This window comes from Pimephales promelas, chromosome 5, assembly GCF_988280905.1.
Source record: "Pimephales promelas chromosome 5, fPimPro1.hap1.1, whole genome shotgun sequence".
NCBI lineage: Eukaryota > Metazoa > Chordata > Actinopteri > Cypriniformes > Leuciscidae > Pimephales > Pimephales promelas.
In genome coordinates, this window is record NC_142773.1 from 3,313,622 (window position 1) to 3,338,621 (window position 25,000).

General features: G+C 43.2%; 2 protein-coding genes and 8 non-coding genes across 10 annotated transcripts; 8 read left to right on the top strand and 2 right to left on the bottom strand.

Annotated features, from left to right (window-relative positions):
- Window positions 1-332: 332 nt before the first annotated feature.
- On the top strand, window positions 333-8,557 carry LOC120483352 (uncharacterized). Its single transcript, XM_089130728.1, has 10 exons — window positions 333-620; window positions 1,612-2,434; window positions 2,554-2,826; window positions 2,961-4,553; window positions 4,691-4,894; window positions 5,016-5,510; window positions 5,641-5,702; window positions 5,824-6,077; window positions 6,230-6,475; window positions 7,277-8,557. The coding sequence occupies exons 2-10, from the start codon at window positions 1,612-1,614 to the stop codon at window positions 7,947-7,949; spliced, it is 4,623 nt and encodes a 1,540-aa protein (XP_088986854.1). The 5' UTR covers window positions 333-620; the 3' UTR covers window positions 7,950-8,557.
- A 1,058-nt stretch (window positions 8,558-9,615) lies between these two features.
- On the top strand, window positions 9,616-9,687 carry trnae-uuc (transfer RNA glutamic acid (anticodon UUC)). Its single transcript has one exon. It is a non-coding gene; the product is annotated as a tRNA-Glu (tRNA).
- A 125-nt stretch (window positions 9,688-9,812) lies between these two features.
- On the top strand, window positions 9,813-9,899 carry trnay-gua (transfer RNA tyrosine (anticodon GUA)). Its single transcript is given in 2 exon segments — window positions 9,813-9,849; window positions 9,864-9,899. It is a non-coding gene; the product is annotated as a tRNA-Tyr (tRNA).
- A 115-nt stretch (window positions 9,900-10,014) lies between these two features.
- On the bottom strand, window positions 10,015-10,086 carry trnae-cuc (transfer RNA glutamic acid (anticodon CUC)). Its single transcript has one exon. It is a non-coding gene; the product is annotated as a tRNA-Glu (tRNA).
- Window positions 10,087-10,802: 716 nt separating this feature from the next.
- trnae-uuc (transfer RNA glutamic acid (anticodon UUC)) lies at window positions 10,803-10,874 on the top strand. Its single transcript has one exon. It is a non-coding gene; the product is annotated as a tRNA-Glu (tRNA).
- A 125-nt stretch (window positions 10,875-10,999) lies between these two features.
- Window positions 11,000-11,086, top strand: trnay-gua (transfer RNA tyrosine (anticodon GUA)). Its single transcript is given in 2 exon segments — window positions 11,000-11,036; window positions 11,051-11,086. It is a non-coding gene; the product is annotated as a tRNA-Tyr (tRNA).
- A 115-nt stretch (window positions 11,087-11,201) lies between these two features.
- Window positions 11,202-11,273, bottom strand: trnae-cuc (transfer RNA glutamic acid (anticodon CUC)). Its single transcript has one exon. It is a non-coding gene; the product is annotated as a tRNA-Glu (tRNA).
- A 379-nt stretch (window positions 11,274-11,652) lies between these two features.
- Window positions 11,653-11,725, top strand: trnar-acg (transfer RNA arginine (anticodon ACG)). The gene has a single exon. It is a non-coding gene; the product is annotated as a tRNA-Arg (tRNA).
- Window positions 11,726-14,544: 2,819 nt separating this feature from the next.
- Window positions 14,545-20,944, top strand: LOC120483482 (uncharacterized). Its single transcript, XM_089130825.1, has 9 exons — window positions 14,545-14,888; window positions 15,008-15,280; window positions 15,416-17,008; window positions 17,145-17,348; window positions 17,470-17,964; window positions 18,095-18,156; window positions 18,278-18,531; window positions 18,684-18,929; window positions 19,719-20,944. Exons 2-9 carry the CDS (start codon window positions 15,265-15,267, stop codon window positions 20,389-20,391), a joined length of 3,543 nt encoding a protein of 1,180 aa, XP_088986951.1. The 5' UTR covers window positions 14,545-14,888; window positions 15,008-15,264; the 3' UTR covers window positions 20,392-20,944.
- A 1,112-nt stretch (window positions 20,945-22,056) lies between these two features.
- trnae-uuc (transfer RNA glutamic acid (anticodon UUC)) lies at window positions 22,057-22,128 on the top strand. The gene has a single exon. It is a non-coding gene; the product is annotated as a tRNA-Glu (tRNA).
- Window positions 22,129-25,000: the final 2,872 nt, after the last annotated feature.

Here is a 25,000-nt window from a genome sequence, read left to right on the forward strand (position 1 = left end):
TCAAGCAGGGCCACTAACACTTGAATTTTCCTCCAGGAGAGGAGATGTCTCTGACCCTGGATAACAGATCTTCCACTGAGAAAGTGCCACAGGATCTGTGGGAATATCCTAACAACACCACAACTTGCCATAAAAACAAAGCAACCGAGATCCCCAACATGTGACGCCTCCATCTCGAAGCTTTTAATAGCAGACCCCTCATTGGACCCCTTCCTGACGTTGTCTCCAGGCCTGTTAATGGCATGAGATAAAGGTGGTGGGTCAGTGGCGCCCCGTGCCGCCTGTTAATCGTGGTTAATTTTTGGTTATGACAGCCAATCACGTTCCTCGCCGCAACCAAGATTCCTACTATTCTTGGTTATGACAGCCAATCACGTTCCTCGCCGCAACCAAGATTCCTACTATTCTTGGTTATGACAGCCAATCAACGTTCCCGGCTGCAACCAAGATTCGTACGCTTATGGCCAATCGCGGCTCTTATCGCTACCATGATTTTGCTTAGTAACTAACCAAGAATTGACCAATAAACGTCAAGATTCACCTCCCCCCTGTGACTTGCGAATTGGGACCGGAGAAGAGGATGACAATTCATTGATTAACTTCGGATCAAAAGTCGCAAAGTAAGTCAGTCTTTTGTCAATAAAAGTAAAGTGCCAAATAGTTGTTTTATATGAATAACCTGTGTCTCAGACTAGCTAATAATTCAAGTAATTAATACAATTCATAATTAAAAAAGTATTTAGATAAAACGATCAAGCAGAACAAAGTATATAACGTTACAGTTTACTACAGCTTTACTTGTTGCAACATTAAAATGATTGTTACACTAAGGCATCACTAATTATAATTCAATTAATATATAGTGTACATTATGCTTCTACTTTTAGTACTTTTACTTTATTTTGACGCTAAACTAACTTGTTTTCGCTAACGTTAAGTAGGCTAACATTTTGAATGCATTAATTACATTTAACTGTTACTTGTAATAGAGCAAAGGATTTCAAAGAGGGGAAAGTAGTGGTATAACAATGGTATAATAATGGTATAATAATTATTGAAAAAATGACCTCTTACTCTGGGATCATTCTGAGATTCTGATGTGTAAATCAACATTTTAAGCCTTTTAGAAAAATATAGACACACAAAGCATAATAGCCTATATAATCAACATTAAAAGGTGTTCATGATTAAATATAGTACTGTAATATGCATTGCTGTATTAACTAATGTGTTACCAAATGTGTTTGTTTGTTTCTTTCTCTATAGTCTTTATATCTTCAAATTATTATTATTTTATTTAGATGGAACTTTTCAAAGAGGGGAAAGTAGTGGTATAACAATGGTATAATAATGGTATAATAATTATTGAAAAAATGACCTCTTACTCTGGGATCATTCTGAGATTCTGATGTGTAAATCAACACTTTAAGCCTGTTAGAAAACTATAGACACACAAAGCATAATAGCCTATATAATCAACATTACAAGGTGATCATGAGTAAAGTAATATAATATGCATGGCTGTATTAACTAATGTGTTACCAAATGTATCTGTCTGTTTCTTTCTCTATAGTCTTTATATCTTCAAAAAAAAAATTGTTTTTTATTTAGATGGAACCTCGCTTCAGGAGACGAGCTGATGGCAGCCTGAATTTGACTGATACAATGGAAGCGGCAAAGGTGAAGGAGGCCAACAAAGGAAAGCCCTACGCAAGACCCCTGTCCCCTGACATAGTGCTGGACAAGGCCAAGAAAAGCTTAAGTCAGCACCATGGAGATCCAGCTAACAGAAAGCACCTGCTGGGTTTCTTTGAAATCCAGTTTGGTGTATTTCGAGGGCAAACATTCAAGTGGGTGGCTGAAAATGCCCTGGGGTATGCAGCTTACCTGGTGGCAGCTATGAAGAGGGACCCCACAGGAGGCAGCAAAGACTCCCAAGAACATGCCCACAACAAAGAGAGTTTTAGGGAGTATGTTGAGCTCTTTCCTTCTGGCAGAATTGCCATTGCCATGAAGGAAGAGCAATATGCTGGGAAAGATCTCCAGCACGCTGCCACCACCCTGCACGCTGCCTCGACCCAGCACGCTACCACCACCCAGCACGCTACCACCACCCAGCACGCTACCATCACATCCCAGCACGCTACCACCACCCAGCACGCTACCATCACATCCCAGCACGCTACCACCACCCAGCACGCTACCACCACCCAGCACGCTACCATCACATCCCAGCACGCTACCACCACCCAGCATGCTGCCTCCACCCAGCACGCTACCATCACATCCCAGCACGCTGCCTCTACCCAGCACGCTACCACCACCCATACTTCTACTGCCCATCTCCGCTCCCTCTTGTTTAGGAAGTTGCCTAACCAGAAAAACCTGACCAAGACCATTGAAAGGCTGGTTTCCCCCGTCAAATCCACACCTTGTAAGCAAACATTTATTTGTATAACACCTTTTTGGTGTGTTTAGTATTTATTGTTTTGTATGATTTTAGGATTTATTGTTCTGTAGTCATGTTTATCTGTTCTGTGTTTTGTTTTGTAGCGTTGGCCAAGGCACGTACGCGTCCCTCAGCCACCCTCACTCGCCCGACTGTGTCCATTGAGGCAGCCACAGGGACCTCAGCCACCCTCACTCGCCCGACTGTGTCCATTGAGGCAGCCACAGGGACCTCAGCCACCCTCACTCGCCCGACTGTGTCCATTGAGGCAGCCACAGGGACTTCAGCCACCCTCACTTGTCCGACTGTATCCACTGAGATAGATGACAGCACACTGCTGGCAGAGGCAACTAAGTTTGAGATGGCACATCTGTCATGTACGTTTATACTTATTTAAAACATGCAACAAAATATTCAAGTTCCATTCCAGGGATAAAAAAGTTAAGGGAAGTTAATGTGAATTTGCATTTGTTGTATTTATTATATATATATATATTTTTTTTTTCCCCAGCACAACGAGTCTGTCTTCCATCTGGATGGATACACACTCTGCCTGAAGTGGATCAGAGATGGATTTCCAAGGCTCTGTTCAGGTGGACAGCACAGGGCCACCCTGAGCTGATCTTCAGCAGGGTGGACAAACTTTGGTGGTATCCTCCACAGGTTCCACTGAAGACCAGTAATTGCCCTCCCTTAGAGAATTACTTTGGCCATCCCCTGCTGCTCTGGATGCCACAAAAACTGTGGCAAGTGAAGCTGACCTGTCCACATCCAGACTGTCAGAAAGACCTTCTGACTTCAGCTGGCTTGCATCAAAAGATCAGGCAGGTGATTGCCTTGGGTAAGACATACTTTGTGGCATCTGAGTACCTGGCCTGCCGAAGATGCAAGAGGAAGGTCATCAGCTGGAGCCATGATATCGTCTCCCAGCTCGACATTGGCCACAGGGTGCAGTTCCCTTGCATTCTTACATCAAAACTTGCATGTGACATGGAGGTAGTATGTTTGATGCGTCAGCGAGGGCTGGGAAACAGCAGCAGCCAGATCCAGCGCAAGCTGCAGGAACGTCATACTGAGGTGTGGTTGCAAAAGACAGTCCAGTATCTGACAGATTGCAAGGGGATTGCCAGTGCTGTCACTTCGAGCCTGATCCTGCCTGTGACATTTGAATCTGCTCCTTCGATGCCTTCTGTCCCTAAGCACCGGTGGTTGATGCAGGTGTACGCCCAGGATGTCCTGCAAAGGCTGGATGAGATCAAAGCCACTATCACATCTCAATATGGTCGGATCTTAAAAATGGATTCAACAAAAAAAGTGGCCAGAAAACTAGCGGGACGGAGCTATGGCACTGCTACCTGGGCGACCAATGTTGGCAATGAGCACGGACAGGTGATCATGTCCGTGCTCACAGCCAGTGAAGGTTTTGGTCTCGGGCCAATGATTGAAGGCCTCATCAAGCGATACAGAGTGGCTGGGGTGGCTCCTCCCGAGATACTGTATGTCGACCGAGACTGCTGTGGCAACACTCTTCTGAGGAGAATGTTTGAAGAGTGGGAGCGAATGATCATCCGTTTAGATGTATGGCACTTCATGAGGAGGTTTGCTGTGGGTTGCACCACTGACTCTCATCAGTTGTATGCCACATTTATGAGTCGCCTCAGCCACTGTATTTTCATGTGGGACCAGGTTGACCTGGCGGCCCTGAAGAAGGCAAAGCATGCAGAGCTAGAGGCTAACTGGAAACCTACATCCGAGGCTGATGTGTTGCGCAGTATCAGCCGTAACGAGCTAGCCCTACATTGCAGGAGAACCACTCGCGGGACCAAGGAGACCCTGGCGCTGATTGAAAGCCTTATTCAGGCCTTTGATGGAGATGCTGGTCGTGACACTATGGGAGTCCCACTAATAAACTCAGCCCGGATGAGAGAGATCTTGAAGTCCCAGCGGAAGCATGTGGCCTGCATCCAGGATCCTGTAGGTGTGCAGCTCTACGTGCAGACGGGCACTGTAGTGAAGGGAGGGCACCGTCTGCCAACCTACCGCTGTGCCAGAGGCTCCACTTCGCTTGAGTCATTTCACCTGCACCTTAACAGATTCATCCCAGGTAAATAAGTGACTTAACTGAATTATTAAAATAAGATTTTAATTAATTATATATTAAAATAACTATAGGAACAGTTATTTGTGTATCCATATGACATTTTTGTGTGGTCTTATTTTTTTTTTTTTTTGAATTTACAGGTACGCTGGCGAGTGACACCTTCTTCCAGGCATATCTTTTGGATGGACTTGCAAGGTGGAATGAGGACCGGGCTGTGGCAGCAACAACGGATGAGCAGCAGCCCCATTCCTACAATCATCTTCTGCGTCATGCTGTCAACACTCTTGCAGAGGAGGTTATGGGCAAGAAAATCATCCCTTATGTTGGGCCAAGAAAGTACACTGGTAGCTAACTATTTGTTATTTTTGGTGACATTTTTTTAAGTGTACACATACCATTTAACCTCTGAATTATAATATAATATCCTGGTATACTATCTAATTTTTAATGTTTAATATTTTAAAGGTGAGCTTATTGGAGTGGAATATCTTTACCAGCAAACTGGTAAAGTTCTGCAAGACTACAAGTTGGCCATTGAAGAGTCCGAGACCACTGAGGTTGGTATAGAAGTGGATGAAGGTTATGCTGAACTTGAGGAGTTTCAGGACATCACTGTCCCTACCCTTGACACAGAACGGACACCTGTTGCCTCTTCACAAGCATCAGTGTCTGCAGCATCATCTCCAACCCCTCCTGTCACCAGCTCCATTTCACCATTGTCTGTGGTTCCTCCATCACCAACCCCTCCTGTCACCAGCTCCATTTCTCCATTGTCTGTGGTTTCTCCATCACCAACCCCTCCTGTCACCAGCTCCATTTCACCATTGTCTGCGGTTCCTCCATCACCATCCACATCTGTCACCTGCTCCATTTCACCATTGTCTGTGGTCCCTCCGTCTCCTGTCACTAGCCCACTGCACAGTCATTTAAAGCCAGGACTCTTTCCTGGAGCACATAGCTGTGAGTTTACCAAAGTATCTATATAGAGTTATTGTGACAACAATTACCAGCACCTCTATGTATGTATGTCTTATTGAAAGGCAAAAAATACAAATTTAAACTGAATGTTTGCCTTTTCATGTATTTCCAGTGGACCAGTCATCAGCAGAAACTTCTGAACATCTGACATCTGAAGAGAACACTTCACATGATGTAAGGGCCCAGTGTACATTTACGTCTGTAAACAAAATCTTAGTTATGTTTGCTGTGCTTTCATGTGAATATTTGTATTCATTGCTGCTATCAAAAGTTCCTAAATTATCTTTTATTTTAGGATTCTGTTGGACCAGATAATATTGGGGGGTATGGAGCCGTGCAGGACTTGGCTGAGTTCTTGGTTAGCCTCAGAGACCACCGTCTGGCCTTGACTGGTGAAGAGTGCGCCAAGATCATCACCCTATGGCAAGCATTGGTGGAGTATGACAAGAGGAAGACAATTTATCCACCACGTCACCAAACCTCCTTAAAACAGGGACGATTCAGAGCCACAAAGAAGATTGTGGCACCAGGTGTGGAGAGCACCAAAAGGTATGTTAAATTTAGCAAACACAGGAAAAAATGAACATCGTAGACAACACAAAGCAAAACAGACAGATTAGAAAAGGAGGGAAAAAAGCAAGAAAAATAACAGAGTAAGGATCACACATTGAAACGAATATGTATTCTGCTGTAATTTGCAGGTGTTTCGTTGGGGCTCATAGTCCTGCACAGTGGCCTAGCTGCAACCGAGTGGTGGAGGCCATCTTCACAAGGCTCTGTGCCCTCTATCCAAACGTGGTGCGGTGTGATGGAGTGAGGGTGTCCCGCTTCACAATGGTGGTGCGTGCTTACAAGCACATCCGAGAGTGCATCCTCTCTAATGCTAAGGTGATGAGCGAGACCACCATCCAGCTCCCGGAAGTAAACAGTGCAACAGTGACACAATGGTGAGTAAATTAGCATTGTTCTAAGCATAAATTGATCAGCAAATCAGTTTTTTCACTTCTCTCTGCACCTGCACCTCTCACTGCATCTCTCACTGCACCTCTCACTGCACCTCTCACTGCACCTCTCACTGCACGTCTCACTGCATCTTTCACTGCACCTCTCACTCCACGTCTCACTGCACCTCTCACTGCATCTCTCACTGCACGTCTCACTGCACCTCTCACTGCACCTCTCACTGCATCTTTCACTGCACCTCTCACTCCACGTCTCACCGCACCTCTCACTGCATCTCTCACTGCACGTCTCACTGCACCTCTCACTGCACCTCTCACTGCATCTTTCACTGCACCTCTCACTCCACGTCTCACTGCACCTCTCACTGCATCTCTCACTGCACGTCTCACTGCACCTCTCACTGCACGTCTCACTGCATCTTTCACTGCACCTCTCACTGCACGTCTCACTGCGCCTCTCACTGCACGTCTCACTGCATCTTTCACTGCACCTCTCACTGCACGTCTCACTGCGCCTCTCACTGCACGTCTCACTGCATCTTTCACTACACGTCTCACTGCACCTCTCACTGCATCTCTCAAACGAACAAACAAACAAACAGCTACCGTACCAGCGGCATTTTACTAAAGCAATGATACACGAGACAAGGGTGTGATCAATTGCTCTGTGATCTTAGCTGTGTCTTGCTGTTACATCATAGTCATGATCAAACAGTAGTTGAACATACCATCTTTTGTATAATTGCTTAGATGTTTATTATAATTGGTTGCTTTATGTTTTCCCAGGTACAGCAGGCGTTGTAAGTCACAGGAGCAGGAGATATTGAAACAGGGTATCCAAGCCCCTGAAGCACCCATGGCAGGACCTGAGAACCTTCCTGCTGCTTTGCAGAAAAGACCGACTCTCTGTTCCGGCAATTTGTCAGAGCCACACATTTTTATCCTGCCACCAAATACTGCTGGGGAGGCTAAACTCAAAGGGAGGTCGCAACCTCAGCAACCTCAGGCCATCTTCCAGGCTCCACCATCACACCAAGGACTTCCTGTCCCTATTGCACCAGCACCACCTGTCTCTCTCCCTTTCATTTTACCACCTGTGCAGCCTCCTACAGTGCCTGGTACCTCACAGGTGATGTTCTTCTTACCTTCAGCTATGACACCATCAGCTCAAACACAGACATCCAGTCAATCGGTTCCTTACTCCACACAGCAATATAGGAAGAGAAAACAGAAGAGGGAGAGCGCTGGAACAGTGACAAGAAAGTATGTGAGAAAGACAGACGTCATTCTTTGCAAAAAGTGCAATAAGGAGAGAAAGCCACCAACACATCTCCAGTACTTTGGGAACTGGTACTGCGAAGAGTCTGAGACTCAATCATATGATGAATGGAGGGCTGTGCTGATGGAACGAGGTTATAGGAAAAAAAAGCCAGGAAGTGACAACCCTCCAGCTTCTTAAAATTGAAATGGCAGCTATCTTTAAAATGTTTTAAAACTATGTGTATGATTCCTTTTGAATCATTATTAAACATGGTTGGTGTGTGTTTGTGTGTGTTTGTGTGTGTTGCACGCATGCATGTGTGAGTAGGATGGGGATAATGGGTGTTGTGTTTGTACCTTTATTTGAGTTTTATTCATTTTACTTTTCAAAAGTAAAATGAATAAAACTTTACTTTTTCATTTTACTTTATTCGATTACATTTGTGTACAGTTTTTAGAATAGGAGTGAAAGACAGGTATACTGTATCAGGTAATTTAATTCTTATTGGAGTTAAGTAAAATACTTGGCCCAGGGATAGAAACTATCCTGTTAGTAGCTGTCGTCAGGGCAACAGGTGGTTTATTTTAGTTATTTTGTTACGTTAACTTATGCCTTAAGTTATTTATGTACCTGATTATCATTAATATCATTATTATTATTATTATTATTATTTTTTATTATATATATTTTTAATAATAATAATAGATGAGAAGCCTTTTTTTTTTTTTTTAGTTTATTTATGTTCAGCTATGCCTTAAGTTATTTATGTACCGGAATGTGATTATATTAAAAAAATTTTATGGGTTTGGATGTTTCTGTGTTTTTTCTTATTCATCTACTTCCTCTTTTCATTATTGTTATTGACTACTACAACAACTACAGTAAAATTATATACACATAATTTATGGGCAACAGGTGGTTGCAGTTTATTTTAGTTATTTTATTAAGTTAACTTAAGCCTTGAGTAATGTATGTACCTGATTATCATTAATATCATTATTACTATTAAATAATAATAATAGATGAGAATCATTTAAGTTATTTATTTACCTAATTATCATTAATTTCATTATTACTATTAAATAATAATAGATGAGAAGCATTTATTTCAGTTTATTTATGTTTAGTTATGCCTTAAGTTATTTATGTAGCGTATTGTTATTACTACTATTATTATTAATATTACCTGTTTTAATAATTGTTGGGATTATATAAAAAATATAATGGGTTTGGACGTTTTTGTTCTTTTCTTCTTCATCTTCTTCCTCTATTTTTATTTTTTACTGTATTATTATATACAAATGTTAATTTCTACACATGACAGAATTATCTGGACTTAAATGTGCAGTTAAATAACATTTATCCTAATAATTAACATTAGTCGTAAAAGTTTGGACGAGCGGGATTCGATCCTGCGATCTTTGGGTCAATTTCGGTCAACTCGTGATAGCGTTGATAGACGTATGCGCGCCGTCCTTGGCGCAATGGATAACGCGTCTGACTACGGATCAGAAGATTCTAGGTTCGACTCCTGGCTGGCTCGCTCACCCTTTTTTGACAGTCCAACAATAGGCTGCTTTGTCAGTGGGATAACGGTTACCATGAAATACCATGCGTCTTTTCAGATGCATTGCATGGGTACTGTCACAAGGACCTTGCTTTGCGACCAGTTTATAGTGTCTCTTATGCCAGCACAGGACTGGGAGGACACTGAACCCCCTGGGCGAGGCAAATGAGAGCTCCCTCCGATGAGCCTGATGAAATCGAATTCAGTAAACAATTCCTTCGGCTCATTCCCATATTCTTAAAGAAGGGGGTGGTCGCACACTAAAAGCCAAAGGGCCTGCTAGTGGCACGAGGAAGTTCCCATATGGTCTAGCGGTCAGGATTCCTGGTTTTCACCCAGGCGGCCCGGGTTCGACTCCCGGTATGGGAAGTTTGTGTTGTCTTTGCTTCACTTATGGAAACGGACAGGACGTGTCTCTGTGCCTCTAGCACTTTTAGCCAGCAGGCGGAGCTCACGAAACCTGATAGGTTTAGGTTCTGTCCACAACCGGTGTGCCTTCGATAGCTCAGCTGGTAGAGCGGAGGACTGTAGGTGGCAAATTGGCAATCCTTAGGTCGCTGGTTCGACTCCGGCTCGAAGGAGGTCTTTTTCACATGCAAACATTTAATTGGCCATGCTTCTCGACGAGGCCGTCAGCGCTTGAGTGTGTAGTCCGCCTTTTTGCAATCACGACTGCTACAAGAGGGCAAAAGCTCATTCCCTGACCGGGAATCGAACCCGGGCCGCGGCGGTGAGAGCGCCGAATCCTAACCACTAGACCACCAGGGAAGGGTTGCTCACTCTTTCCCATCAAGCCTGGCTGTGTGCCTCTACCACATTTTGCAGCAACTGCTCAAGCAGGGCCACTAACACTTGAATTTTCCTCCAGGAGAGGAGATGTCTCTGACCCTGGATAACAGATCTTCCACTGAGAAAGTGCCACAGGATCTGTGGGAATATCCTAACAACACCACAACTTGCCATAAAAACAAAGCAACCGAGATCCCCAACATGTGACGCCTCCATCTCGAAGCTTTTTATAGCAGACCTCTCAATGGACCCCTTCCTGACGTTGGCTCCAGGCCTGTTAATGGCATGAGATGAAGGTGGTGGGCCAGTGGCGCAAAGGATAACGCGTCTGACTACGGCTCAGAAGATTCTAGGTTCGACTCCTGGCTGGCTCGCTCACCCTCTTTTGACAGTCCAACAATAGGCTGCTTTGTCAGTGGGATAACGGTTACCATGAAATACCATGCGTCTTTTCAGATGCATTGCATGGGTACTGTCACAAGGACCTTGCTTTGCGACCAGTTTATAGTGTCTCTTATGCCAGCACAGGACTGGGAGGACACTGAACCCCCTGGGCGAGGCAAATGAGAGCTCCCTCCGATGAGCCTGATGAAATCGAATTCAGTAAACAATTCCTTCGGCTCATTCCCATATTCTTAAAGAAGGGGGTGGTCGCACACTAAAAGCCAAAGGGCCTGCTAGTGGCACGAGGAAGTTCCCATATGGTCTAGCGGTCAGGATTCCTGGTTTTCACCCAGGCGGCCCGGGTTCGACTCCCGGTATGGGAAGTTTGTGTTGTCTTTGCTTCACTTATGGAAACGGACAGGACGTGTCTCTGTGCCTCTAGCACTTTTAGCCAGCAGGCGCAGCTCACGAAACCTGATAGGTTTAGGTTCTGTCCGCAGCCGGTGTGCCTTCGATAGCTCAGCTGGTAGAGCGGAGGACTGTAGGTGGCAAATTGGGAATCCTTAGGTCGCTGGTTCGACTCCGGCTCGAAGGAGGTCTTTTTCACACGCAAACATTTAATTGGCCATGCTTCTCGACGAGGCCGTCAGCGCTTGAGTGTGTAGTCCGCCTTTTTGCAATCACGACTGCTACAAGAGGGCAAAAGCTCATTCCCTGACCGGGAATCGAACCCGGGCCGCGGCGGTGAGAGCGCCGAATCCTAACCACTAGACCACCAGGGAAGGGTTGCTCACTCTTTCCCATCAAGCCTGGCTGTGTGCCTCTACCACATTTTGCAGCAACTGCTCAAGCAGGGCCACTAACACTTGAATTTTCCTCCAGGAGAGGAGATGTCTCTGACCCTGGATAACAGATCTTCCACTGAGAAAGTGCCACAGGATCTGTGGGAATATCCTAACAACACCACAACTTGCCATAAAAACAAAGCAACCGAGATCCCCAACATGTGACGCCTCCATCTCAAAGCTTTTTATAGCAGACCCCTCATTGGACCCCTTCCAGACGTTGGCTCCAGGCCTGTTAATGGCATGAGATAAAGTAGGTGTTATGTCAGGCCTCTGAACAGTCAGACACCGACAAGCCATCCGCCCACTCGTTGGTGGGCCAGTGGCGCAATGGATAACGCGTCTGACTACGGATCAGAAGATTCTAGGTTCGACTCCTGGCTGGCTCGCACACCCTGTTTTGCTTCGCTGCCAGCCCATAGCCACTTTATCATTTCCTTTTATTAGCCCATCATTTTTGTTATTATTATTATTATTGGATTAGTTGAATAATATTTTAAATTGACAGTCCAACAATAGGCTGCTTTGTCAGTGGGATAACGGTTTCCATGAAATACCATGCGTCTTTTCAGATGCATTGCATGGGTACTGTCACAAGGACCTTGCTTTGCGACCAGTTTATAGTGTCTCTTATGCCAGCACAGGACTGGGAGGACACTGAACCCCATGGGCGAGGCAAATGAGAGCTCCCTCCAATGAGCCTGATGAAATCAAATTCAATAAACAATCTCTTCAGCTCATTCCCATATTCTTAAGGAAGGGGGTGGTCGCACACTAAAAGCCAAATGGCCTGCTCGAGGCACGAGGAAGTTCCCATATGGTCTAGCGGTCAGGATTTAAGCAGGGTAGGGCCTGGTTAGTGCTTGGATTGGAGACCGCCTGGGAATACCAGGTGCTGTAAGCATTATTGTTTAAAAAAAAAAAAAAAAAAAAGAGTCAATGAAATGTTTCAAAAATGCTAAATTGTCTCTTTTTTTCCTCAAAATGCCTGAAATAGTCTCTAAAAAAAAAAAGTGGTCAGGATTCCTGGTTTTCACCCAGGCAGCTCAGGTCCTGGTTTGCTCACTCTTTCCCATCAAGCCTGACTGTGTGCCTCTACCACATTTTGCAGCAACTGCTCAAGCAGGGCCACTAACACTTGAATTTTCCTCCAGGAGAGGAGATGTCTCTGACCCTGGATAACAGATCTTCCACTGAGAAAGTGCCACAGGATCTGTGGGAATATCCTAACAACACCACAACTTGCCATAAAAACAAAGCAACCGAGATCCCCAACATGTGACGCCTCCATCTCGAAGCTTTTAATAGCAGACCCCTCATTGGACCCCTTCCTGACGTTGGCTCCAGGCCTGTTAATGGCATGAGATAAAGGTGGTGGGTCAGTGGCGCCCCGTGCCGCCTGTTAATCGTGGTTAATTTTTGGTTATGACAGCCAATCACGTTCCTCGCCGCAACCAAGATTCCTACTATTCTTGGTTATGACAGCCAATCACGTTCCTCGCCGCAACCAAGATTCCTACTATTCTTGGTTATGACAGCCAATCAACGTTCCCGGCTGCAACCAAGATTCGTACGCTTATGGCCAATCGCGGCTCTTATCGCTACCATGATTTTGCTTAGTAACTAACCAAGAATTGACCAATAAACGTCAAGATTCACCTCCCCCCTGTGACTTGCGAATTGGGACCGGAGAAGAGGATGACAATTCATTGATTAACTTCGGATCAAAAGTCGCAAAGTAAGTCAGTCTTTTGTCAATAAAAGTAAAGTGCCAAATAGTTGTTTTATATGAATAACCTGTGTCTCAGACTAGCTAATAATTCAAGTAATTAATACAATTCATAATTAAAAAAGTATTTAGATAAAACGATCAAGCAGAACAAAGTATATAACGTTACAGTTTACTACAGCTTTACTTGTTGCAACATTAAAATGATTGTTACACTAAGGCATCACTAATTATAATTCAATTAATATATAGTGTACATTATGCTTCTACTTTTAGTACTTTTACTTTATTTTGACGCTAAACTAACTTGTTTTCGCTAACGTTAAGTAGGCTAACATTTTGAATGCATTAATTACATTTAACTGTTACTTGTAATAGAGCAAAGGATTTCAAAGAGGGGAAAGTAGTGGTATAACAATGGTATAATAATGGTATAATAATTATTGAAAAAATGACCTCTTACTCTGGGATCATTCTGAGATTCTGATGTGTAAATCAACATTTTAAGCCTTTTAGAAAAATATAGACACACAAAGCATAATAGCCTATATAATCAACATTAAAAGGTGTTCATGATTAAATATAGTACTGTAATATGCATTGCTGTATTAACTAATGTGTTACCAAATGTGTTTGTTTGTTTCTTTCTCTATAGTCTTTATATCTTCAAATTATTATTATTTTATTTAGATGGAACTTTTCAAAGAGGGGAAAGTAGTGGTATAACAATGGTATAATAATGGTATAATAATTATTGAAAAAATGACCTCTTACTCTGGGATCATTCTGAGATTCTGATGTGTAAATCAACACTTTAAGCCTGTTAGAAAACTATAGACACACAAAGCATAATAGCCTATATAATCAACATTACAAGGTGATCATGAGTAAAGTAATATAATATGCATGGCTGTATTAACTAATGTGTTACCAAATGTATCTGTCTGTTTCTTTCTCTATAGTCTTTATATCTTCAAAAAAAAAATTGTTTTTTATTTAGATGGAACCTCGCTTCAGGAGACGAGCTGATGGCAGCCTGAATTTGACTGATACAATGGAAGCGGCAAAGGTGAAGGAGGCCAACAAAGGAAAGCCCTACGCAAGACCCCTGTCCCCTGACATAGTGCTGGACAAGGCCAAGAAAAGCTTAAGTCAGCACCATGGAGATCCAGCTAACAGAAAGCACCTGCTGGGTTTCTTTGAAATCCAGTTTGGTGTATTTCGAGGGCAAACATTCAAGTGGGTGGCTGAAAATGCCCTGGGGTATGCAGCTTACCTGGTGGCAGCTATGAAGAGGGACCCCACAGGAGGCAGCAAAGACTCCCAAGAACATGCCCACAACAAAGAGAGTTTTAGGGAGTATGTTGAGCTCTTTCCTTCTGGCAGAATTGCCATTGCCATGAAGGAAGAGCAATATGCTGGGAAAGATCTCCAGCACGCTGCCACCACTCTGCACGCTGCCTCGACCCAGCACGCTACCACCACCCAGCACGCTACCACCACCCAGCACGCTACCATCACATCCCAGCACGCTACCACCACCCAGCACGCTACCATCACATCCCAGCACGCTACCACCACCCAGCACGCTACCACCACCCAGCACGCTACCATCACATCCCAGCACGCTACCACCACCCAGCATGCTGCCTCCACCCAGCACGCTACCATCACATCCCAGCACGCTGCCTCTACCCAGCACGCTACCACCACCCATACTTCTACTGCCCATCTCCGCTCCCTCTTGTTTAGGAAGTTGCCTAACCAGAAAAACCTGACCAAGACCATTGAAAGGCTGGTTTCCCCCGTCAAATCCACACCTTGTAAGCAAACATTTATTTGTATAACACCTTTTTGGTGTGTTTAGTATTTATTGTTTTGTATGATTTTAGGATTTATTGTTCTGTAGTCATGTTTATCTGTTCTGTGTTTTGTTTTGTAGCGTTGGCCAAGGCACGTACGCGTCCCTCAGCCACCCTCACTCGCCCGACTGTGTCCATTGAGGCAGCCACAGGGACCTCAGCCACCCTCACTCGCCCGACTGTGTCCATTGAGGCAGCCACAGGGACCTCAGCCACCCTCACTCGCCCGACTGTGTCCATTGAGGCAGCCACAGGGACTTCAGCCACCCTCACTTGTCCGACTGTATCCACTGAGATAGATGACAGCACACTGCTGGCAGAGGCAACTAAGTTTGAGATGGCACATCTGTCATGTACGTTTATACTTATTTAAAACATGCAACAAAATATTCAAGTTCCATTCCAGGGATAAAAAAGTTAAGGGAAGTTAATGTGAATTTGCATTTGTTGTATTTATTATATATATATATATTTTTTTTTTTCCCCAGCACAACGAGTCTGTCTTCCATCTGGATGGATACACACTCTGCCTGAAGTGGATCAGAGATGGATTTCCAAGGCTCTGTTCAGGTGGACAGCACAGGGCCACCCTGAGCTGATCTTCAGCAGGGTGGACAAACTTTGGTGGTATCCTCCACAGGTTCCACTGAAGACCAGTAATTGCCCTCCCTTAGAGAATTACTTTGGCCATCCCCTGCTGCTCTGGATGCCACGAAAACTGTGGCAAGTGAAGCTGACCTGTCCACATCCAGACTGTCAGAAAGACCTTCTGACTTCAGCTGGCTTGCATCAAAAGATCAGGCAGGTGATTGCCTTGGGTAAGACATACTTTGTGGCATCTGAGTACCTGGCCTGCCGAAGATGCAAGAGGAAGGTCATCAGCTGGAGCCATGATATCGTCTCCCAGCTCGACATTGGCCACAGGGTGCAGTTCCCTTGCATTCTTACATCAAAACTTGCATGTGACATGGAGGTAGTATGTTTGATGCGTCAGCGAGGGCTGGGAAACAGCAGCAGCCAGATCCAGCGCAAGCTGCAGGAACGTCATACTGAGGTGTGGTTGCAAAAGACAGTCCAGTATCTGACAGATTGCAAGGGGATTGCCAGTGCTGTCACTTCGAGCCTGATCCTGCCTGTGACATTTGAATCTGCTCCTTCGATGCCTTCTGTCCCTAAGCACCGGTGGTTGATGCAGGTGTACGCCCAGGATGTCCTGCAAAGGCTGGATGAGATCAAAGCCACTATCACATCTCAATATGGTCGGATCTTAAAAATGGATTCAACAAAAAAAGTGGCCAGAAAACTAGCGGGACGGAGCTATGGCACTGCTACCTGGGCGACCAATGTTGGCAATGAGCACGGACAGGTGATCATGTCCGTGCTCACAGCCAGTGAAGGTTTTGGTCTCGGGCCAATGATTGAAGGCCTCATCAAGCGATACAGAGTGGCTGGGGTGGCTCCTCCCGAGATACTGTATGTCGACCGAGACTGCTGTGGCAACACTCTTCTGAGGAGAATGTTTGAAGAGTGGGAGCGAATGATCATCCGTTTAGATGTATGGCACTTCATGAGGAGGTTTGCTGTGGGTTGCACCACTGACTCTCATCAGTTGTATGCCACATTTATGAGTCGCCTCAGCCACTGTATTTTCATGTGGGACCAGGTTGACCTGGCGGCCCTGAAGAAGGCAAAGCATGCAGAGCTAGAGGCTAACTGGAAACCTACATCCGAGGCTGATGTGTTGCGCAGTATCAGCCGTAACGAGCTAGCCCTACATTGCAGGAGAACCACTCGCGGGACCAAGGAGACCCTGGCGCTGATTGAAAGCCTTATTCAGGCCTTTGATGGAGATGCTGGTCGTGACACTATGGGAGTCCCACTAATAAACTCAGCCCGGATGAGAGAGATCTTGAAGTCCCAGCGGAAGCATGTGGCCTGCATCCAGGATCCTGTAGGTGTGCAGCTCTACGTGCAGACGGGCACTGTAGTGAAGGGAGGGCACCGTCTGCCAACCTACCGCTGTGCCAGAGGCTCCACTTCGCTTGAGTCATTTCACCTGCACCTTAACAGATTCATCCCAGGTAAATAAGTGACTTAACTGAATTATTAAAATAAGATTTTAATTAATTATATATTAAAATAACTATAGGAACAGTTATTTGTGTATCCATATGACATTTTTGTGTGGTCTTATTTTTTTTTTTTTTGAATTTACAGGTACGCTGGCGAGTGACACCTTCTTCCAGGCATATCTTTTGGATGGACTTGCAAGGTGGAATGAGGACCGGGCTGTGGCAGCAACAACGGATGAGCAGCAGCCCCATTCCTACAATCATCTTCTGCGTCATGCTGTCAACACTCTTGCAGAGGAGGTTATGGGCAAGAAAATCATCCCTTATGTTGGGCCAAGAAAGTACACTGGTAGCTAACTATTTGTTATTTTTGGTGACATTTTTTTAAGTGTACACATACCATTTAACCTCTGAATTATAATATAATATCCTGGTATACTATCTAATTTTTAATGTTTAATATTTTAAAGGTGAGCTTATTGGAGTGGAATATCTTTACCAGCAAACTGGTAAAGTTCTGCAAGACTACAAGTTGGCCATTGAAGAGTCCGAGACCACTGAGGTTGGTATAGAAGTGGATGAAGGTTATGCTGAACTTGAGGAGTTTCAGGACATCACTGTCCCTACCCTTGACACAGAACGGACACCTGTTGCCTCTTCACAAGCATCAGTGTCTGCAGCATCATCTCCAACCCCTCCTGTCACCAGCTCCATTTCACCATTGTCTGTGGTTCCTCCATCACCAACCCCTCCTGTCACCAGCTCCATTTCTCCATTGTCTGTGGTTTCTCCATCACCAACCCCTCCTGTCACCAGCTCCATTTCACCATTGTCTGCGGTTCCTCCATCACCATCCACATCTGTCACCTGCTCCATTTCACCATTGTCTGTGGTCCCTCCGTCTCCTGTCACTAGCCCACTGCACAGTCATTTAAAGCCAGGACTCTTTCCTGGAGCACATAGCTGTGAGTTTACCAAAGTATCTATATAGAGTTATTGTGACAACAATTACCAGCACCTCTATGTATGTATGTCTTATTGAAAGGCAAAAAATACAAATTTAAACTGAATGTTTGCCTTTTCATGTATTTCCAGTGGACCAGTCATCAGCAGAAACTTCTGAACATCTGACATCTGAAGAGAACACTTCACATGATGTAAGGGCCCAGTGTACATTTACGTCTGTAAACAAAATCTTAGTTATGTTTGCTGTGCTTTCATGTGAATATTTGTATTCATTGCTGCTATCAAAAGTTCCTAAATTATCTTTTATTTTAGGATTCTGTTGGACCAGATAATATTGGGGGGTATGGAGCCGTGCAGGACTTGGCTGAGTTCTTGGTTAGCCTCAGAGACCACCGTCTGGCCTTGACTGGTGAAGAGTGCGCCAAGATCATCACCCTATGGCAAGCATTGGTGGAGTATGACAAGAGGAAGACAATTTATCCACCACGTCACCAAACCTCCTTAAAACAGGGACGATTCAGAGCCACAAAGAAGATTGTGGCACCAGGTGTGGAGAGCACCAAAAGGTATGTTAAATTTAGCAAACACAGGAAAAAATGAACATCGTAGACAACACAAAGCAAAACAGACAGATTAGAAAAGGAGGGAAAAAAGCAAGAAAAATAACAGAGTAAGGATCACACATTGAAACGAATATGTATTCTGCTGTAATTTGCAGGTGTTTCGTTGGGGCTCATAGTCCTGCACAGTGGCCTAGCTGCAACCGAGTGGTGGAGGCCATCTTCACAAGGCTCTGTGCCCTCTATCCAAACGTGGTGCGGTGTGATGGAGTGAGGGTGTCCCGCTTCACAATGGTGGTGCGTGCTTACAAGCACATCCGAGAGTGCATCCTCTCTAATGCTAAGGTGATGAGCGAGACCACCATCCAGCTCCCGGAAGTAAACAGTGCAACAGTGACACAATGGTGAGTAAATTAGCATTGTTCTAAGCATAAATTGATCAGCAAATCAGTTTTTTCACTTCTCTCTGCACCTGCACCTCTCACTGCATCTCTCACTGCACCTCTCACTGCACCTCTCACTGCACGTCTCACTGCATCTTTCACTGCACCTCTCACTCCACGTCTCACTGCACCTCTCACTGCATCTCTCACTGCACGTCTCACTGCACCTCTCACTGCACCTCTCACTGCATCTTTCACTGCACCTCTCACTCCACGTCTCACCGCACCTCTCACTGCATCTCTCACTGCACGTCTCACTGCACCTCTCACTGCACCTCTCACTGCATCTTTCACTGCACCTCTCACTCCACGTCTCACTGCACCTCTCACTGCATCTCTCACTGCACGTCTCACTGCACCTCTCACTGCACGTCTCACTGCATCTTTCACTGCACCTCTCACTGCACGTCTCACTGCGCCTCTCACTGCACGTCTCACTGCATCTTTCACTGCACCTCTCACTGCACGTCTCACTGCGCCTCTCACTGCACGTCTCACTGCATCTTTCACTACACGTCTCACTGCACCTCTCACTGCATCTCTCAAACGAACAAACAAACAAACAGCTACCGTACCAGCGGCATTTTACTAAAGCAATGATACACGAGACAAGGGTGTGATCAATTGCTCTGTGATCTTAGCTGTGTCTTGCTGTTACATCATAGTCATGATCAAACAGTAGTTGAACATACCATCTTTTGTATAATTGCTTAGATGTTTATTATAATTGGTTGCTTTATGTTTTCCCAGGTACAGCAGGCGTTGTAAGTCACAGGAGCAGGAGATATTGAAACAGGGTATCCAAGCCCCTGAAGCACCCATGGCAGGACCTGAGAACCTTCCTGCTGCTTTGCAGAAAAGACCGACTCTCTGTTCCGGCAATTTGTCAGAGCCACACATTTTTATCCTGCCACCAAATACTGCTGGGGAGGCTAAACTCAAAGGGAGGTCGCAACCTCAGCAACCTCAGGCCATCTTCCAGGCTCCACCATCACACCAAGGACTTCCTGTCCCTATTGCACCAGCACCACCTGTCTCTCTCCCTTTCATTTTACCACCTGTGCAGCCTCCTACAGTGCCTGGTACCTCACAGGTGATGTTCTTCTTACCTTCAGCTATGACACCATCAGCTCAAACACAGACATCCAGTCAATCGGTTCCTTACTCCACACAGCAATATAGGAAGAGAAAACAGAAGAGGGAGAGCGCTGGAACAGTGACAAGAAAGTATGTGAGAAAGACAGACGTCATTCTTTGCAAAAAGTGCAATAAGGAGAGAAAGCCACCAACACATCTCCAGTACTTTGGGAACTGGTACTGCGAAGAGTCTGAGACTCAATCATATGATGAATGGAGGGCTGTGCTGATGGAACGAGGTTATAGGAAAAAAAAGCCAGGAAGTGACAACCCTCCAGCTTCTTAAAATTGAAATGGCAGCTATCTTTAAAATGTTTTAAAACTATGTGTATGATTCCTTTTGAATCATTATTAAACATGGTTGGTGTGTGTTTGTGTGTGTTTGTGTGTGTTGCACGCATGCATGTGTGAGTAGGATGGGGATAATGGGTGTTGTGTTTGTACCTTTATTTGAGTTTTATTCATTTTACTTTTCAAAAGTAAAATGAATAAAACTTTACTTTTTCATTTTACTTTATTCGATTACATTTGTGTACAGTTTTTAGAATAGGAGTGAAAGACAGGTATACTGTATCAGGTAATTTAATTCTTATTGGAGTTAAGTAAAATACTTGGCCCAGGGATAGAAACTATCCTGTTAGTAGCTGTCGTCAGGGCAACAGGTGGTTTATTTTAGTTATTTTGTTACGTTAACTTATGCCTTAAGTTATTTATGTACCTGATTATCATTAATATCATTATTATTATTATTATTATTATTTTTTATTATATATATTTTTAATAATAATAATAGATGAGAAGCCTTTTTTTTTTTTTTAGTTTATTTATGTTCAGCTATGCCTTAAGTTATTTATGTACCGGAATGTGATTATATTAAAAAAATTTTATGGGTTTGGATGTTTCTGTGTTTTTTCTTATTCATCTACTTCCTCTTTTCATTATTGTTATTGACTACTACAACAACTACAGTAAAATTATATACACATAATTTATGGGCAACAGGTGGTTGCAGTTTATTTTAGTTATTTTATTAAGTTAACTTAAGCCTTGAGTAATGTATGTACCTGATTATCATTAATATCATTATTACTATTAAATAATAATAATAGATGAGAATCATTTAAGTTATTTATTTACCTAATTATCATTAATTTCATTATTACTATTAAATAATAATAGATGAGAAGCATTTATTTCAGTTTATTTATGTTTAGTTATGCCTTAAGTTATTTATGTAGCGTATTGTTATTACTACTATTATTATTAATATTACCTGTTTTAATAATTGTTGGGATTATATAAAAAATATAATGGGTTTGGACGTTTTTGTTCTTTTCTTCTTCATCTTCTTCCTCTATTTTTATTTTTTACTGTATTATTATATACAAATGTTAATTTCTACACATGACAGAATTATCTGGACTTAAATGTGCAGTTAAATAACATTTATCCTAATAATTAACATTAGTCGTAAAAGTTTGGACGAGCGGGATTCGATCCTGCGATCTTTGGGTCAATTTCGGTCAACTCGTGATAGCGTTGATAGACGTATGCGCGCCGACCTTGGCGCAATGGATAACGCGTCTGACTACGGATCAGAAGATTCTAGGTTCGACTCCTGGCTGGCTCGCTCACCCTTTTTTGACAGTCCAACAATAGGCTGCTTTGTCAGTGGGATAACGGTTACCATGAAATACCATGCGTCTTTTCAGATGCATTGCATGGGTACTGTCACAAGGACCTTGCTTTGCGACCAGTTTATAGTGTCTCTTATGCCAGCACAGGACTGGGAGGACACTGAACCCCCTGGGCGAGGCAAATGAGAGCTCCCTCCGATGAGCCTGATGAAATCGAATTCAGTAAACAATTCCTTCGGCTCATTCCCATATTCTTAAAGAAGGGGGTGGTCGCACACTAAAAGCCAAAGGGCCTACTAGTGGCACGAGGAAGTTCCCATATGGTCTAGCGGTCAGGATTCCTGGTTTTCACCCAGGCGGCCCGGGTTCGACTCCCGGTATGGGAAGTTTGTGTTGTCTTTGCTTCACTTATGGAAACGGACAGGACGTGTCTCTGTGCCTCTAGCACTTTTAGCCAGCAGGCGGAGCTCACGAAACCTGATAGGTTTAGGTTCTGTCCGCAACTGGTGTGCCTTCGATAGCGGTGCCTGGGAACCGTTCGTCTGTCTGCTTCGACCAATCACGTCTCTGCATGTCCATCTTTCTCATTTTTTGGACAGCCCATCAGATCGCAGCATTTCCATTTTCTCCATTTTACGACAGCCAATCACCGTGGCCCCTTTCCATCATTGCCGGATCATGCGCAGTAAGTCCACCTCCTATAAATCATATTTTTCACTTTTTTCATCAGTTATTTTGGTAAAAGCCACGCGAAGTCCGTCATATTTATTTTTGAAAAAGCCGCGTGAAGTCCGTATAAGTCCATAGGTAAGATTACTAGTTAATTAACTAGCTTTAATTCATAGTTTTTTAAATAAACTTTTACATTGTTTTATTTAAGAAGTTGACAGTGACATCGAGGTAAGATTTTAAGTTTACATTGTGTTAGGTAACGTTAAGAGACGTCGACGTTGTTGCTTTGTTTAGTCTCCTAACTATCTTAGCTAAGAATGAATGAATGAATGAATGAATGAATGAATGACAGAGAGAAATTAATGGGTTTAACTTACATTGTTATAATTGGTATAATGTGGGTACAACACCTGATATTGTGTTTGAATTAATGAGTTTTGTGTTGTGTTCAGACTGTGTTTACCAACTGATAATAATCTTATTATGATTGTACTAAATTACTTTTATATCTGCTACTACTATGTATCAATAAACACTGAGGTACTATGCATTAATATATTATACACTGAGGTACTGTGTATTCATATATAATACAGCCTACTATCTAATGCCATCTACATACAGGACTATTATAGTAGTGAGTTAAAACTACCCACAATGTGCTGAAGAGTTACAAATTTACAGTGAATAGTTAGAATTTTATTTACTCTAGTAATGGAAGAAGATGGCATCCAAATGCAAAAAGCACAGGGCTATAAGCTTTTATGGTTTTATAAGGTTAAACCTTCATAAGGTTTTCTGTTTTAGGGGTCTGGTCTTCTGAGGCAGGAAACAGGCCGTCACCCCGCCAGTGAAAGTGGCATGACCTGTATCTGAAGGTAAATTTAGATAAAGTGTTATGTGTACAATCTTAAAACATAAAGCTATGTCATATTGAAAGGGGTCACATATGATTCACTGCCAAACAATATTACAGTTTGAAAAATGTCCCGTGCATTTTAGGGGACAAATGCCTTTGTTTAGAGGGACACAGACATATATTTGTGGATTTCATATACAAAGGTATAGCCTCAATACTGTCCTAAAATTATGTAGTGTTGATGTTGTTGTCTCTATTATTAAATTTAATTTTCTTTTCCTTTAACCTGTAGCCTTCCAGGTCAGTGTCCTTTTTCAATGACACCTGGTCCCTTATCTACATCATCTGCTGCTACACCAGGGAAGATGGCAACATCTGGGCAATGGCAACACCTGGGTAGATGGCAACACCTGCTCTCACCTCTCACCACAACTTTTACTATGGCATCAGTAAGTAATGAGTATTTACTGATACTGATATTTACATTTTTAGCATATTCAAATATATGCAGTGTAATAATAATAATAATAACAATAAATGTAATAATAATATATTATTATTATTATTATTATTATTATTACATTTAACAGTTTTCCAATGAGGACACCACTGCACCCTCCGCCCCAACAGCTGTGCCCACCAGCCTAGCTTCTGCTCCTCCGTACTTTCTGATCGTCCTAGCCTCTCTTCCCACTGCTACAACTACAAGTCCCTCTGGGACACCTGCCATGGCTCCAGCAGCACCACAGCAAGAACTGGTAGGTCCTTTGTGACATGTAAACAGTGTGAAAGATGTAATATTTTTCTGCCTGTGATATTGTTGTTATTTTATTTTTATATATGAAGAGTTCATATATAAAGAACTCTTTATGAAGAGTTGCATCGATGCAAAAGCCTCTAGGTGCCATTTGAAATTTTCTTCTAGAATGACAATTTTTATCAAGCTTGTATATTTAAGTTCAGTGATTTCACTTAAATGGCAATGATAATTACCTATTAAGTGTTATTTAAGTGAAATTGCTGAACTTAAATATACAAGTTTGATAAAAATCATCATTAAAGAAGAAAATTTCAAATGGCATTTAGAGGTTTTTGCATCTGAACTCTTCATATGCATATATTTAACAGGCTGAGGATGAGCGCAGTATCCCAGGGATGGACAGAGTGGACAGCCTGGCAGAGTACTTGGTGGGACTGAGGAATGAAACTGGACAAACACTTAACTCCCAGCAGGCCAGTACCATCATCCCCCTGCCCAGTGGCCAGACTGTTGTCGTGGCCACAGCCAGTATTATGGGTACATATACTTTCCCCAAAATGCTGGTATTTCACTTCACCAGTGGATGGAGGAGATGCGGAGGAAGAGGGCAGATAAGAAATAAACTGTTCAATATTCATCCCATATAGGTCTGGTCTGGCATTTCAAAAATAATTAACATAACAGAAAAAACACTGTATATTACAGTTTTTTGGTGTGAGCCTGATTTTGTCTTTTATATATTTTTGTTACCAGTTGACCAGAATCTTCTTCCTTTATTTCTTTTTTTATTTGGTTTATTTATTTATTTTATATTTGTATTTTATATTTAATTGTTCAATTCTTTTTTATATGTGCCATGCTTACTGTGTGTGTGAGAGAAAGAGATAATTAAGATGAATATTTTGCAATAAATGTTTAATATATTAAAACAGCAATCCTTTATTTATTGCCAACATTCACTCAGAGA